This window comes from Mustelus asterias, chromosome 25 (genome assembly GCF_964213995.1).
Source record: "Mustelus asterias chromosome 25, sMusAst1.hap1.1, whole genome shotgun sequence".
In the NCBI taxonomy this organism is placed as follows: domain Eukaryota; kingdom Metazoa; phylum Chordata; class Chondrichthyes; order Carcharhiniformes; family Triakidae; genus Mustelus; species Mustelus asterias.
In genome coordinates, this window is record NC_135825.1 from 22018391 (window position 1) to 22031911 (window position 13521).

The 13521-nt window shown below is 43.1% G+C and overlaps 1 protein-coding gene across 6 annotated transcripts in view; it reads right to left on the minus strand.

Annotated features, from left to right (window-relative positions):
- Window positions 1-13521, minus strand: part of LOC144511860 (C4b-binding protein alpha chain-like) — a 40217-nt gene that overhangs the window by 4485 nt on the left and 22211 nt on the right. The window contains exons 4-10 of one of the 6 annotated variants that reach the window (XR_013500917.1): window positions 11047-11232; window positions 8287-8310; window positions 8135-8155; window positions 6299-6319; window positions 6171-6188; window positions 5735-5901; window positions 263-448 (exon numbers count right to left, since the gene is read on the minus strand). Coding sequence is in view for 2 of the 6 variants with exons in the window: in XM_078242255.1 (XP_078098381.1) it covers window positions 263-448; window positions 6171-6188; window positions 6299-6319; window positions 8135-8155; window positions 8287-8310; window positions 11047-11232 (456 nt within the window). In the remaining 4 variants the exon portion in view is untranslated. Of the gene's footprint in view, window positions 1-262; window positions 449-4426; window positions 5902-6170; window positions 6189-6284; window positions 6320-8134; window positions 8156-8286; window positions 8311-11046; window positions 11233-13521 lie in introns of all 6 variants that reach the window. The other 5 variants (XR_013500918.1, XM_078242255.1, XR_013500915.1 and 2 more) reach the window with 5 other exon arrangements.

Below are 13521 nucleotides of genomic sequence, written 5' to 3' on the forward strand. Positions count from 1 at the left end.
TGGAGGAAGGAAAGTTGAAATTCTGATTGATTTCAGTATTTAGGAGGAGCCACAGTGTAGCCTACAAGTGAAAGACCACAACTTCAGGATTTGCACATTAACCTGAACATGCTGGTCAGCCTCAGAGCGAGAGTGAACACTGAAGCAGCTCACTAATAATCTGCCTCCCACCCCTGCCAAAGAACCTGGCCCATTGTTTAAACAGACTTTATAGAATTCAATTCAGAATTAATTCACTCAAATTTAGGAGATGGTTACTCACGTAATTTGCAAATAGGTGGCGATGGTACAAATGTGTTATCCGCACTGCATTCAATAATCCTACTGCCAACCATTACATAACCTCGTGCACAACGGTAAGTGATGGTATCCCGATATTTGTATGTTGGTCCAAATCCAGACACGATATCGATGTTTTCAGACAGTGGAGGACGCTGACAGCTAACAGCTGATAAAAGAACAGAATTAGAAAGCTTAAAGGCAGCACAATTGAATATTATGAACTCCTAATAACCAGCAAAAAATAAAAACCAAGTTCATTCTGAAGGCCACAAGCACCTCCTTTTGAAGTATGAACAGTGCGACATAACCAAAAACTTTTAAATTCAATAAAATGCCAAATAAGGTCATCCAGTATTTGAACCACCCTCAACTTTACTGAGCAGATTAGTCCAAAAAGCTCTCTTTTTACAAGATGAGCAATTATTTATACTTGCTGCAATTTTTGACTTTTCATCCTTGAGGTTTGAGACAATAATTGGAACTGACCACATCCATAACATGAAACAGTTCACATAAATATGTGAAAAGTAAAAGGATGAGACGTGAAGGAATAGGGCCTATAAAAGGTGAAGGTGGGAAAGTCTGTACGGAACCAGTAGAAATGGCAGAGGAGCTTAATGAGTATTTTGCCTCGGTTTTCACAGAGGAGAAGGACCTGGGTGGATGTACTGCGGGCTTGCGGTGGACTGAAAAGATTGAGTATGTGGACTTTAAGAAAGAGGTTGTGCTGGAATCTTTGAATGGCATCAAGATAGATAAGTCGCCGGGTCCGGATAGGATGTACCCCAGGTTACTGTGGGAGGCGAGGGAAGAGATTGCAGAGCCTCTGGCAATGATCTTTGCGTCATTGATGGAGACTGGAGAGGTGCCGGAGGATTGCGGATGTGGTTCCTATTTTCAAGAAGGGGAATAGGGATAGCCCAAGAAATTACCGACCGGTGAGTCTAACCTCAGTGGTTGGTAAGCTGATGAAGAAGATCCTGAGGGACAGGATTTATGAGCATTTAGAGAGGTTTAGTATGCTCAGGAATATTCAGCACAGCTTTGTCAAAGGCAGATTGTGCCTTACGAGCCTGGTGGAGTTCTTTGAAAATGTGACTAAACACATTGACGAAGGGAAAGCGGTAGATGTGGTTTGTATGGATTTTAGCAACGCGTTCGATAAGGTCCCCCATGCAAGGCTTCTAGAAAAAGTGAGAGGGCATGGAATCCAAGGTGCTGCTGCCCTGTGGATCCAGAACTGGCTTGCCCAAAGGAGGCAGAGAGTGGGTATAGATGGGTCTTTTTCTAAATGGAGGTCGGTCACCAGTGGTGTGCCCCAGGGATCTGTTCTGGGACCCTTGCTGTTTGTCATTTTCATAAATGAGCTGGATGAGGAAGCGGAGGGATGGGTTGGTAAGTTTGCCGACGACACGAAGGTTGGTGGGGTTGTGGATAGTCTGGAGGGATGTCAGAAGTTAAAGGGACATAGATAGGATGCAAGACTGGGCGGAGAAGTGGCAGATGGACTTCAACCCAGATAAATGCGTAGTTGTCCATTTTGGCAGGTCAAATGGGATGAAGGAGTACAAGTAAGGGAAAGACTCTTAGTACTGTGGAGGATCAGAAGGACCTTGGGGTCCGGGTCCATAGGACTCTAAAATCGGCCCCGCAGGTGGAGGAGGTGGTTAAGAAGGCGTATGGTGTGCTGGCCTTTATCAATCGAGAGGTTGAGTTTAGGAGTCCGGGGATAATGATGCAGCTATATAAGACCCTCGTCAGATCCCACTTGGAGTACTGTGGTCAGTTCTGGTCGCCTCATTACAGGAAGGATGTGGAAAAGATTGAAAGGGTGCAGAGGAGATTTACAAGGATGTTGCCTGGATTGAGTGGCATGCCTTATGAGGATAGGCTGAGGGAGCTCGGTCTTTTCTCCTTGGAGAGACGTAGGATGAGAGGAGACCTAATAGAGGTATATAAGATGTTGAGAGGCATAGATCGGGTGGACTCTCAGAGGCTTTTTCCCAGGGTGGAAATGTCTGCTACGAGAGGACACCGGTTTAAGGTGCTGGAGGGTAGGTACAGGGGAAATGTTAGGGGGAAGTTTTTCACACAGAGGGTGGTGGTGGAAGACACAAATAGTTCACCGAATAGTTGAGATCGAGAGTTGGTGGGAGGTGAGGTCCTTAATACAATTACTGTTACTAAAGTGGTAGTGCTTGGTAGACTAATGGGACTGAAGGTAGACAAGTCCCCGGGCCCAGATGGAATGCCTCCCAGGGTACTGAAAGAAATGGCTGAGGTAATAGCAGATGCGTTAGTAGTTATTTATCAAAATTCGCTGGAATCTGGGGTAGTGCCGGCTGATTGGAAAACAGCTACTGTTACGCCGCTGTTTAAAAAGGAAGTAGACAAAAGGCAGGTAACTACAGGCCAGTTAGCTTAACGTCCGTAGTTGGGAAGATGCTGGAGTCCATCATTAAAGTGGAAATAGCAGAGCACCTGGATAAGAATGGTTTGATCAAGCAGACGCAGCATGGATTCATGAAGGGAAAGTAGTGTTTGACGAATTTACTGGATTTTTATGAAGATGTGACTAGTGCGGTTGACAGAGGGGAACCGGTGGATGTGGTGTTTTTAGATTTCCAGAAGGCATTCGATAAGGTGCCTCACAAAAGGTTGCTGCAGAAGATTGGGGTACACAGAGTTGGGGGTAAGGTGTTGGCGGTGGATTGGGGATTGGCTATCGAACAGGATGCAGAGAGTTGGAATAAATGGGTGCTTTTCTGGTTGGCAGTTGGTGACCAGTGGCGTGCCGCAGGGATCGGTGCTGGGGTCTCAACTGTTTACCACTTACATAGATGATCTGGAGGAGGGGACTGAGTGTAGGGTATCAAAGTTTGCTGATGACATGAAGATGAGTGGGAAAGCGAATTGCGTGGAGCACGCGGAAAGTCTGCAGAGAGATTTGGATAGGCTGAGCGAGTGGGCGAGGATCTGGCAGATGGAATATAACATTGGCAAATGTGAGGTTATCCACTTTGGAAGAAATAATAGTAAATTGGAATATTTAAATGGAGAAAAATTACATCATGCTACTGTGCAGAGGGACCTGGGGGTCCTTGTGCACGAATCGCAAAAACTCAGTCTGCAGGTGCAGCAGGTGACCAAGGCGGCGAATGGAATGTTGGCCTTTATCGCGAGGGGGATAGAATATAAAAGCAGGGAGGTCTTGCTGCAACTATTCAAGGCACTAGTGAGGCCGCAACTGGAGTACTGTGTGCAGTTTTGATCCCCTTATTTGCGAAAGGATATATTGGCCTTGGAGGGAGTGCAGAGAAGGTTCACCAGGTTGATGCCAGAGATGAGGGGTGTAGCTTATGAGGAGAGATTGAACAGATTGGGTCTGTACTTGGAGTTTAGAAGGCTGAGGGGTGATCTTATAGAGACATAAGATAATGAAGGGGCTGGATAGGGTAGAGGTAGAGAGATCCTTTCCACTTAGAAGGGAAACCAGAACTAGAGGGCACAGCCTCAAAATAAGTGGGGGCCGGTTCAGAACAGAGTTGAGAGGGAACTACTTCTTCTCAGAGGGTAGTGAATCTCTGGAATTCTCTGCCCATTGAAGTGGTGGAGGCTACCTCGTTGAATATGTTTAAATCAAGGGTAGATAGATTTCTGATCGATAAGGGAATTAAGGGATATGGGGAGCAGCCATGATCTTGTTGAATGGCGGGGCAGGCTCGAGGGGCTAGATGGCCTACTCCTGCTCCTATTTCTTATGCTCTTATGTTCTTATGACAAAACAAGAGACATTTAGTAACATTGTGACTGCATCGGCTATTTTGACAAAGCTATCCAATTAAATACACTCCTCTGCCCAAGTATTTATCAAATTCCCTTTTGAAAGTTATTTAATCTACTTCCTCCATCCTTCCAGGCAGTGCATTCTACACAATGCACAGTGCCCCTGTTCAGTGTTTCCAGCATTTTCTCTTTTAGATTTCTAGCTGCTGTAGTACGTTACAAATGTGTTGTTAGTTTCAATGTTTGGAATTTCACTTATGTTCAATTTTCAGTTACAATATATTAAGTATTTAAACTGTCAGTATGTATTTAAAAAGTTTGTAAATCTAACTGTACATTACTTAACCCACTCACTTACCAAGAATTTTTGCTATTTGACCGTCAGTTTCATCAGAAGGATTTGAAAAAAAGGAACATTAAGTTAGCCATAAAAATAAATCCCAGTTACTCAAGGCATGTAGTATTAAATAGATAGATGCTTCAATCAAAGTTCCCTGTTAGCAAACGTCACAAACAACTGCCTTTTTTCCAGAAGCTGGGAGCTGTTGCTATACTATTCCCTTAGCCATCACCGAATACCACAGATGTTAATTTTGTTCCCAGTTACAAATTACATTGTTACCTAGCAAGACAAATAAATATATGATCCTAGATCACATGTCCTGGATGCAATAATCCCTGCTTATTAATGATTCAATTAATGATAAGTATGGCAATGCAGCACATGAAAAAGGAAAGGGGAAACCTCTACATGACAATATACTTAGATACGTGGAATGCTCTGGGAAGTGCTGTAAAAGGAGGAAGGTCTTCAGGACAGCGGTCCGATTACTCACGGAAGTTTTCTGGAGTAATCTAGTGACATAGGGGATGTTAACTGAACAACTTTGCTTTATTTAGTTTGTGGTTGGCAGTTTTCGTAAAGAGTCGAGGTGCAGAAGTGAAACAGTGCTGAATGGCTGCCAGAGGGTTAGAATATGCATTCTGGCAAGCTAGGGCAATGGAGCAACATCCAAATTTGTTCAGACTTCACCTTTATTGATCTATTGAAAGAGACCAATTGAAAGAAACACAGCATTTTTGGTGTAAAAGGATTATAGGAGGTTGGTCATGGACCAAAGGTCTACTAAATGCCAAGAGACTATATTCAGAATGGTGGGTGATACCGTGTAAACATGGTGCAAAAAACCAATAGGTAAAAATAGGTCAATTATTTTCCCACCAGGCCTCCCAATGTATCAATTTTTATTCCTGAAGAAATTTGCTCTTCGAAATAAACTGAGCACAAGGTCAGGAACAAAACCCTTGTCAACAGATTGTCACCACCCTTGGAGAGTACTTACAGCTGCAAACACACCATGATTTGGAAGTATAATCGACAGTGTATCTACACTAGTTTAAGCAGTTTAAGAAGGTAGCTTAACACCACCTTTTCAAGTGCATTTAGGAATGACCAACAAATGCTGGCCAGTGACACACATCCCATGGATTTTTTAAAAATGATTTAGGTAAAAAAACCAAGAGCAACGTATCCAGGTTCACTGACAATACAAAGCTTACTGGGGGCATAAGCAGAGGACGACCCAAAGAGGTTGTGGTTTAGACAGGTTAACTGAGTTGACAATAACATGGCAGATGCAGCATAAGATGGAAGAACTGAGGTTACTTACATTAGTATTAACATAAAAGCAGATTATTATTAAAAAGATGCAAAATGTAAACGTTATTGTTTAGAAGAGACTTGGAGGAGATACGAGTGGGTTTGGATGCAGATGGGGTTGGAAGCTGTAGAACGTTAGAAACAAACCATCTGGTTTCATATGGTTGGGTGGTCTAAAATGAACGGACAAAGATACAAATGTACATTTCAAGAAATAGAGCAGGGACAACAGGCACATGCACACATATGGCTAATGTGCTCTTGGAGTTAGCAACTGAAGCAGAGATAAAGCAATATGGAAAAAAAAAATCAGGTAATATAGGGCTAACACTACTTCTCACATGAAGGATTAAAATTAATGGTTTTATTGGACTAAATTGCCTGCTTTATGCAATTCTGTGACGGTCAAGACAACCCCATTAGGTCAATGCAATGCACTCACCCTTTGGTATAGGAGTAACTATAAAGGGGAACAAAGAAGAAACAAAATGAATCATGTGGACAGTGTTACCATAAAATAATGCCTCTTAAAACATGTACATCATTAACTCAATACATCAACATACTTACCAGCTGTAGTAACTGCAGTTCCTATAAAATGGAGAGAAAACTTATAAGCAATGTGAGTAACAAACAGTGCTTCTCAAAAGAACGTGATGTGCATAAAACAAAAGGGCATTCTCGAACGTCATTAAATTTGTTTACTGTTACCATATTCAAATTGTCAGGAAAAAAAATTGCTAAGTCGTTCAACAATACACTACTTAGCATTACTCGTGTGTTCTCAGATAACCTCCACTGGTGGATTTGCAATGTCAGTAGCCACATCCAAGGACCAGAAATAATGAAAACAATTACTCCAAAGGCTGATCAAGTATCTTTTGCATAAATACAATTACCTTTCAGGTTGATCACCTATCACCACCGATGGGAATAGTTAGAAATGTAATAGTTTCTCAAGTAAAAAGGCATGGGAGGTGGAAAACAAGGGGAGGAAGGGCTGTGAAAATCGAAGATAGAAGTGATTAAATAAAAAAAGTTGGTGTATAACCAAAGTGAGCTGTAATGGGACAAGCAAAGCAGCATTGTATCCAGAGAAGGTGCAAATGGTAGAATGATGAACATCTGCCACCCAAAAGCAAAAACAAGGGAAAAACGAAAGCCTGCAAAAGGAAAAGGGTGACAACATGGGGAGGAGATTACAGTCTGAAATTGTTGAACTCAACGTTGCGTCTGGAAGACTGCAAAATGCTTAATAGAAAGCAGTTATTTTTTGAACTTACACAGCTTCAGAAAGAGGCTGAGGACAAGATAGAGAATTAAAATGACAGGCAGCAAGATCAGGGTCACATTTGCTGACTGAAAGGAGGCATTATAGAAGTGGTCACTCTGCTTTTGGTCTTTCCAAATACAGTAGACTACATCGAGAGGTTCACACAAAATTACTGTTACACCCTTGCACAGTGGAGGAGAGGAGGTAAAAGAACAGGCGATTCACCTCATGAACTTGCATGGAAAGGTGTTATGGGAAGATAAAGGGGAAAAAGGTGTTGGGTGACAATTCAGGAGCAAACTAGTGTGTCAGAGGAAACAGCCCATTGAGAACACTGAAAGATGTCCAGTAGCAGCACGCACACGTTGGACTTAACTGCCTGATTCTATACAATTTTTTGACTTACCAAGTGTCTCCATTTCTCTCGCAAGCACAAACCCACACATCCCTCCCCCTCACTCACCACTGACTCCCGCATGTGCACACTCACCACTCCAACTCCCTCTCACATGCACACACTCACCCCTCCTCTCTCTGAGGCCTGCTAGGGCGGCACGGTAGCACAGTGGAGGGCGGCACGGTAGCACAGTGGTTAGCACTGCTGCTTCACAGCTCCAGGGTCCAGGGTTCGATTCCCGGCTCGGGTCACTGTCTGTGTGGAGTTTGCACATTCTCCTCGTGTCTGTGTGGGTTTCCTCCGGGTGCTCCGGTTTCCTCCCACAGTCCAAAGATGTGCGGGTTAGGTTGATTGGCCAGGTTAAAAAAAAATTGCCCCTTAGAGTCCTGAGATGCGTAGGTTAGAGGGATTAGTGGGTAAAATATGTGGGGGTAGGGCCTGGGTGGGATTGTGGTCGGTGCACACTCGATGGGCCGAATGGCCTCCTTCTGCACTGTAGGGTTTCTATGATTTCTATTCTATGCTCTTCCCATTACTCTGCTGAACACATTCATCCTGGAATTTCAGTTTTGCGCTCTTCCCAGCTTGTCCAATCAGAGGCTAGCTTCTTCTAGAAACCAGCCACTGATTGAAAAATACTGCAGAGATACTTGTCCAAATTGTACAAGTCCTGCTGTTGGCCCCTGGAGTCTGTGGAACTCCAGTTTGGGACCTCTGGTTAATGCAATGAACTCACCAGGTTTTGTAACAGCAGATTCTGTACAGGGAACAAGGAAGAGAAAGTAAAATTAATCATGTGGACAGGGTTACCATAAAGCAACACTTCATAAAATATATAAAAAGAAAGAACAGTTTAATTACACTATTAATTCAATATTATAACCTTACCAGATGATGTTGTGGATGAAGTTGCTAAATATTGGAATGGAAAAAACACATTTAGCAGCGTTACCATAAAATAACACTGAAAATATATAAAAAAGGAAATAACAGTTTTAAGTGCACTATTAATTCAATGTAACATACTTATTAGCTGTGGTAGTTGCTATATATTGGACAGAAAAAAACATTAAGCAGTGTTATCATAAAAAAATGCTTCTCCAAGTATGCAATTTATATACAAGGGAAAGACATTCTAGAATTTGACTCTGAAGTACGCCATTAAATTTACTGTTACTATATTTAAGTGATCAACTATTACTTAAAAAAATGGAATATTAGCGAAGTAGTTCAGTAATACATGACGTAGCATTGCTTATGCATTCTCTCAGATACAGGTGCCAGTATTCACATTTAATGGGGTGTAATAGTGAGGTTTCTTTTGATCATACTTTTCAGAACAGTTGCTCAAAAAAGCCTGATAAAATTTTATGCCTAAAATACCAGACTCCAATTATCCTTCAAAATCTGCTCGTCGTGAATGTAGATCTTCCCAGCGAATTAATCTTTGTCAGCACAGGTGTTATGCCTATTGCCCTGACATGGCTAAATTAAAGACTCTATCACTGCCCTTTATTGGTAAGATGCAGGATAACAGTAACCCTGCACATTAATATCCTCCTGATCACACTCCAACTGCTTCCTGCTGGCGTTAGCAGTGATCAGCATGCCCCATTCAGCCTGGGCTAATAGGCCAGCTCATTTTACACTGATTCCCTGACTCACTAGGCAGCTGATTCACTGCAGTCAGGAATAAGCTGTTAGCCCTTTACAAGTGGGTGCAGCATTAAGTACTGCCAGCAGCACCCACCGTCAGTTCAGCCAGCAACATGGCAGGGAGGAGGTCGATGCTGAGATTCTTAGATGCAGATGTGGACAGGAAGCTATTGAAGTGAGGGGGACCCCTTTCCCAAGAGTAGGCAGGACACTGCAATTAATAGAAGTATCAGAAGCTTGGGATACAGTGGCAGAGTGCATCAGCTCCACATGTCTCACCAGCAGGACAGGCATACAATGCTGCAAAAAGATGAACGACCTTCTCAGCGCTGCAACGGTGAGTGCCCACTTCCCAGTCCCTAATATCTATCTATAACCTCTGGCATCTCACCTTTAGCCCCTTTTATCCCACTGCACTACCTTCTAACATTGTCACCCACAACATAGACCCCCCCCCACTCTGCCCTCCAGCAAATCTCCATTATATCCACTGTATGGCAAGGGCCCCTGCCCATAGGTGCCAGTTAACAACCCATCCGGTCAGGCCACCTTCTCACACTGTCCTTGTACATCCCCATAGACCAAGATAGCCAGCAAAGAAAGCAAGTGTGCGAGCCCTGCACTGGTTAAGACGCAGAAGCAGAGCCTGGCTTTAGAGGGATGTCAGCGACCTTCCAAATGCAGGTACAACTGGAAGAATCTGGAAGCTTTCTCTTGCTGGAGATAGTACTGGCATTGCTTGGTAACGAGGCTAACCCTGCATTGGGTAGCATCCGCAGTGGAAAGCCTGGGCCAAGATGTCTGTCCACAACTGACAACTACCAAGGCTTAGGCCACTCATGATGTCTGTAGCGGAGGTCTTAGACACCAGGGCTCAGTCTCTCTCATAAATGTTGTAGGCATTGAGGGACCTTGCGAAGGCACACCAAACCCTGGCTCCATCACACAGGAAAATAGCTGAGGGTATTGACTGCATGGCCCACATAGAAGCACATGTGCCAGTCTCTTAGGAGAGAGTGATTGAGGGCATCAGCACCATGGTGTAGCCAACAGTGGACTTCCAGGACTGGAAGCACCAGATGACAGTGAGGCTTCTGGAACTCACTCCAGCTGTCCTTCGGTCCCATGTACTGACCAAGGGATCAACAAGCATCCCAAGGGAGGTGGAAGCTGCCTTCTTGTACTGCTGCAGTCCCTGAGGAGTGGGTACACAGTGCTTTTAGGAAGGGAATTCCACGATTTTGAACCAGTGACAATAAAGGTAAGTCGATGCATTTCCAAGTCAGGAAGGTGTGGGGCCAGGATTTTGCAGTCAGTGATGAAACAAGCATGTGTGCCACGTAGCAAGGCTTGTTGCAGGGTCAACAATAACCTGGTGATAATTTCACCTGTGTGGATACTGCAACAGATTGTCATGTCCGGTGTGGAACTGGAGTGATGTCATCAGGCTGTCCAAACAGCCAACCACATGAAAGCATTTTCACGGACCACCCCCTCCCTCACACAAACAAGCAGCTAAGAGAAAATAAAACTTGTATTTATATTTACAGGGAGTAATTTTAAGTTGGGACATTACATGGGATGAAAATAAAAGCCAAAAAACATTAGCTTGAAAATCTATTTAAAGCACTCCCAAAATTATAATTTTTTTCAAACTCTATTGATCACTTTGCTATTAAAAACCCAGTTTACACCTGACATAACATTTTGATTGTGTTTGAAACAGCATGTGGAGGAAGGAAAGTTGAAATTCTGATTGATTTCAGTATTTAGGAGGAGCCACAGTGTAGCCTACAAGTGAAAGACCACAACTTCAGGATTTGCACATTAACCTGAACATGCTGGTCAGCCTCAGAGCGAGAGTGAACACTGAAGCAGCTCACTAATAATCTGCCTCCCTCCCCTGCCAAAGAACCTGGCCCATTGTTTAAACAGACTTTATAGAATTCAATTCAGAATTAATTCACTCAAATTTAGGAGATGGTTACTCACGTAATTTGCAAATAGGTGGCGATGGTACAAATGTGTTATCCGCACTGCATTCAATAATCCTACTGCCAACCATTACATAACCTCGTGCACAACGGTAAGTGATGGTATCCCGATATTTGTATGTTGGTCCAAATCCAGACACGATATCGATGTTTTCAGACAGTGGAGGACGCTGACAGCTAACAGCTGATAAAAGAACAGCATTAGACAGCTTAAAGACAGCACAATTGAATATTATGAACTCCTAATAACCAGAAAATAAAAACCAAGTTCATTCTGAAGGCCACAAGCACCTCCTTTTGAAGTATGAACAGTGCGACAACCAAAAACTTTTAAATTCAATAAAATGCCAAATAAGGTCATCCAGTATTTGAACCACCCTCAACTTTACTGAGCAGTTTAGTCCAAAAAGCTCTCTTTTTACAAGATGAGCAATTATTTATACTTGCTGCAATTTTTGACTTTTCATCCTTGAGGTTTGAGACAATAATTGGAACTGACCACAGTTCACATAAACCTTACTAAGGTATCCCCAAGCATGTTTTATCTTGTTGTGGGAAATTTACCACCAGAGTCAGACTGGAGGATCAACAATACAGTTTTATTTCAGATACAAAGCTTCGGGAGAAAGCGCTGGTACTCCGCAGTACTTGGCAGCTACCTTCTCAATAGCAGTTCATTAATTTTTTACCTTTCATACAATAGGTAGTCCAGACATTAGCTGTTTAACATATCGTTATAGTTGAGTAGACAGATCATGGTGATCGATAGTTAACACATCGTTACAATCAGACAGGTACAGATATGGGCAGTTAACATCGCATTGTTCATAGAATGGATACATTTCCTCTATCAATGACTGGTTTCGGTCTATACATTCAGTGATTGGTATTTGTTACATTTATGTATTTATGTTTCCATCTATGGCTGATATCAGACTTTAGTGTTCCGGGTCTGCCCTTATCTTTAAAGTGCCTCAAGCTCTAACTAGCTTCCTGCAGCATTTCAGTTACTGCATGTTTTAACTTTAAGTAGCTGTCTGTGCTAAAAGCCAGTGCCTGTTTAATGTCTCTTTCCCAGGTAACCATTGTGTGCCAGGTACCCATTTCTGTAATTTCCCCACTACAATCTAAACTACAGAATTTAAGTTTCTCTAACACTTACACCACCCTCCTCCAATGCCTCTTCATTGGCATCTAGCTGGGTGGGACTGCACTGCAATTGCCTGGTTTCATTCTTATCTATACAGTTATTACCAGAGTAGCACTTGCAATAACTTTGCTTCCATCTTGCCCACCGTTACATCTGGTGTCCTTCAAGAAGTGGAGATGCCAGCGTTGGGCTGGGGCAAGCACAGTAAGAAATCTCAACACCAGGTTAAAGTCCAACAGGTTTATTTGGTAGCACAAGCCACAAGCTTTGGGAGCACTGCCCCTTCATCAGGTGAGTGGGAGCTGTGTTCACAAACAGGGCATATATAGACAAACTCAAGTTACAAAATAATGGTTGGAATGCGAGTCTTTACAGGTAATCAAGTCTTAAAGGTACAGGCAATGTGAGTGGAGAGAAGGTTAAGCACAGGTTAAAGTGATGTATATTGTCTCTAGCCAGGACAGAGTGAGATTTTGCAAGCCCAAGCAAGTCGTGGGGGTTACAGATAGTGTGGCATGAACCCAAGATCCCGGTTGAGGCCGTCCTCATGTGTGCGGAACTTGGCTATCAGTTTCTGCTCAGCAATTCTGCATTGTTGTGTCATGAAGGCCGCCTTGGAGAATGCTTACCCGAAGATCAGAGGCTGAATGCCCGGTGACTGCTGAAATGTTCCCAACAGGAAGACCACACTCCTGCCTGGTGATTTCATTCATCCGTTGTCATAGCATGAGTAGAGCCCAAACCTATTTAACCTTTCCTCATTAAGACAATCCCTCCGCACAGGGAATCATTCTAGTGAACCCTCTCTGAACTGCCGCCAATTAAATATCTTTCCTTAAATAAGGGAACTAAAACTGCTCACAGTACTCCAGATGTGGTCTCCCTAGTACTTTGTACATTGCAGCAAGACTTCCCTGCACTTAGATACTCCAACAACCTTGAAATAAGGGCCAACAATCCATTAGCCTTCCTGATTATCTGCTGCACCTGTATGCCAGCTTTGTGTTTCGTGCACAAGTACTCCCAAGTTCCCTTTGTGTTGCAGCTTTCCTCCATTTAAATAATATGGTTTTGTTCTCCCATCCAAAATGAACTTCACATTTTCCCACATTAGCCTCCATTTGCCATTTTGTCCACTTACTTAACCCATCAACACTTCTTTATAAACTGTTTGTATCCCTCTCAACTTGCCTTTCCACCTTTGTCTCATCTCAAATTTGGCTATAGTACATTCGCTTCCTTCCTCCGAGTCATTAGTATATATTGTAAACAGTTGCAGTCCCAGCATTGATCCTTGTGGAATCCTGCTGGTTACAGGTTGCC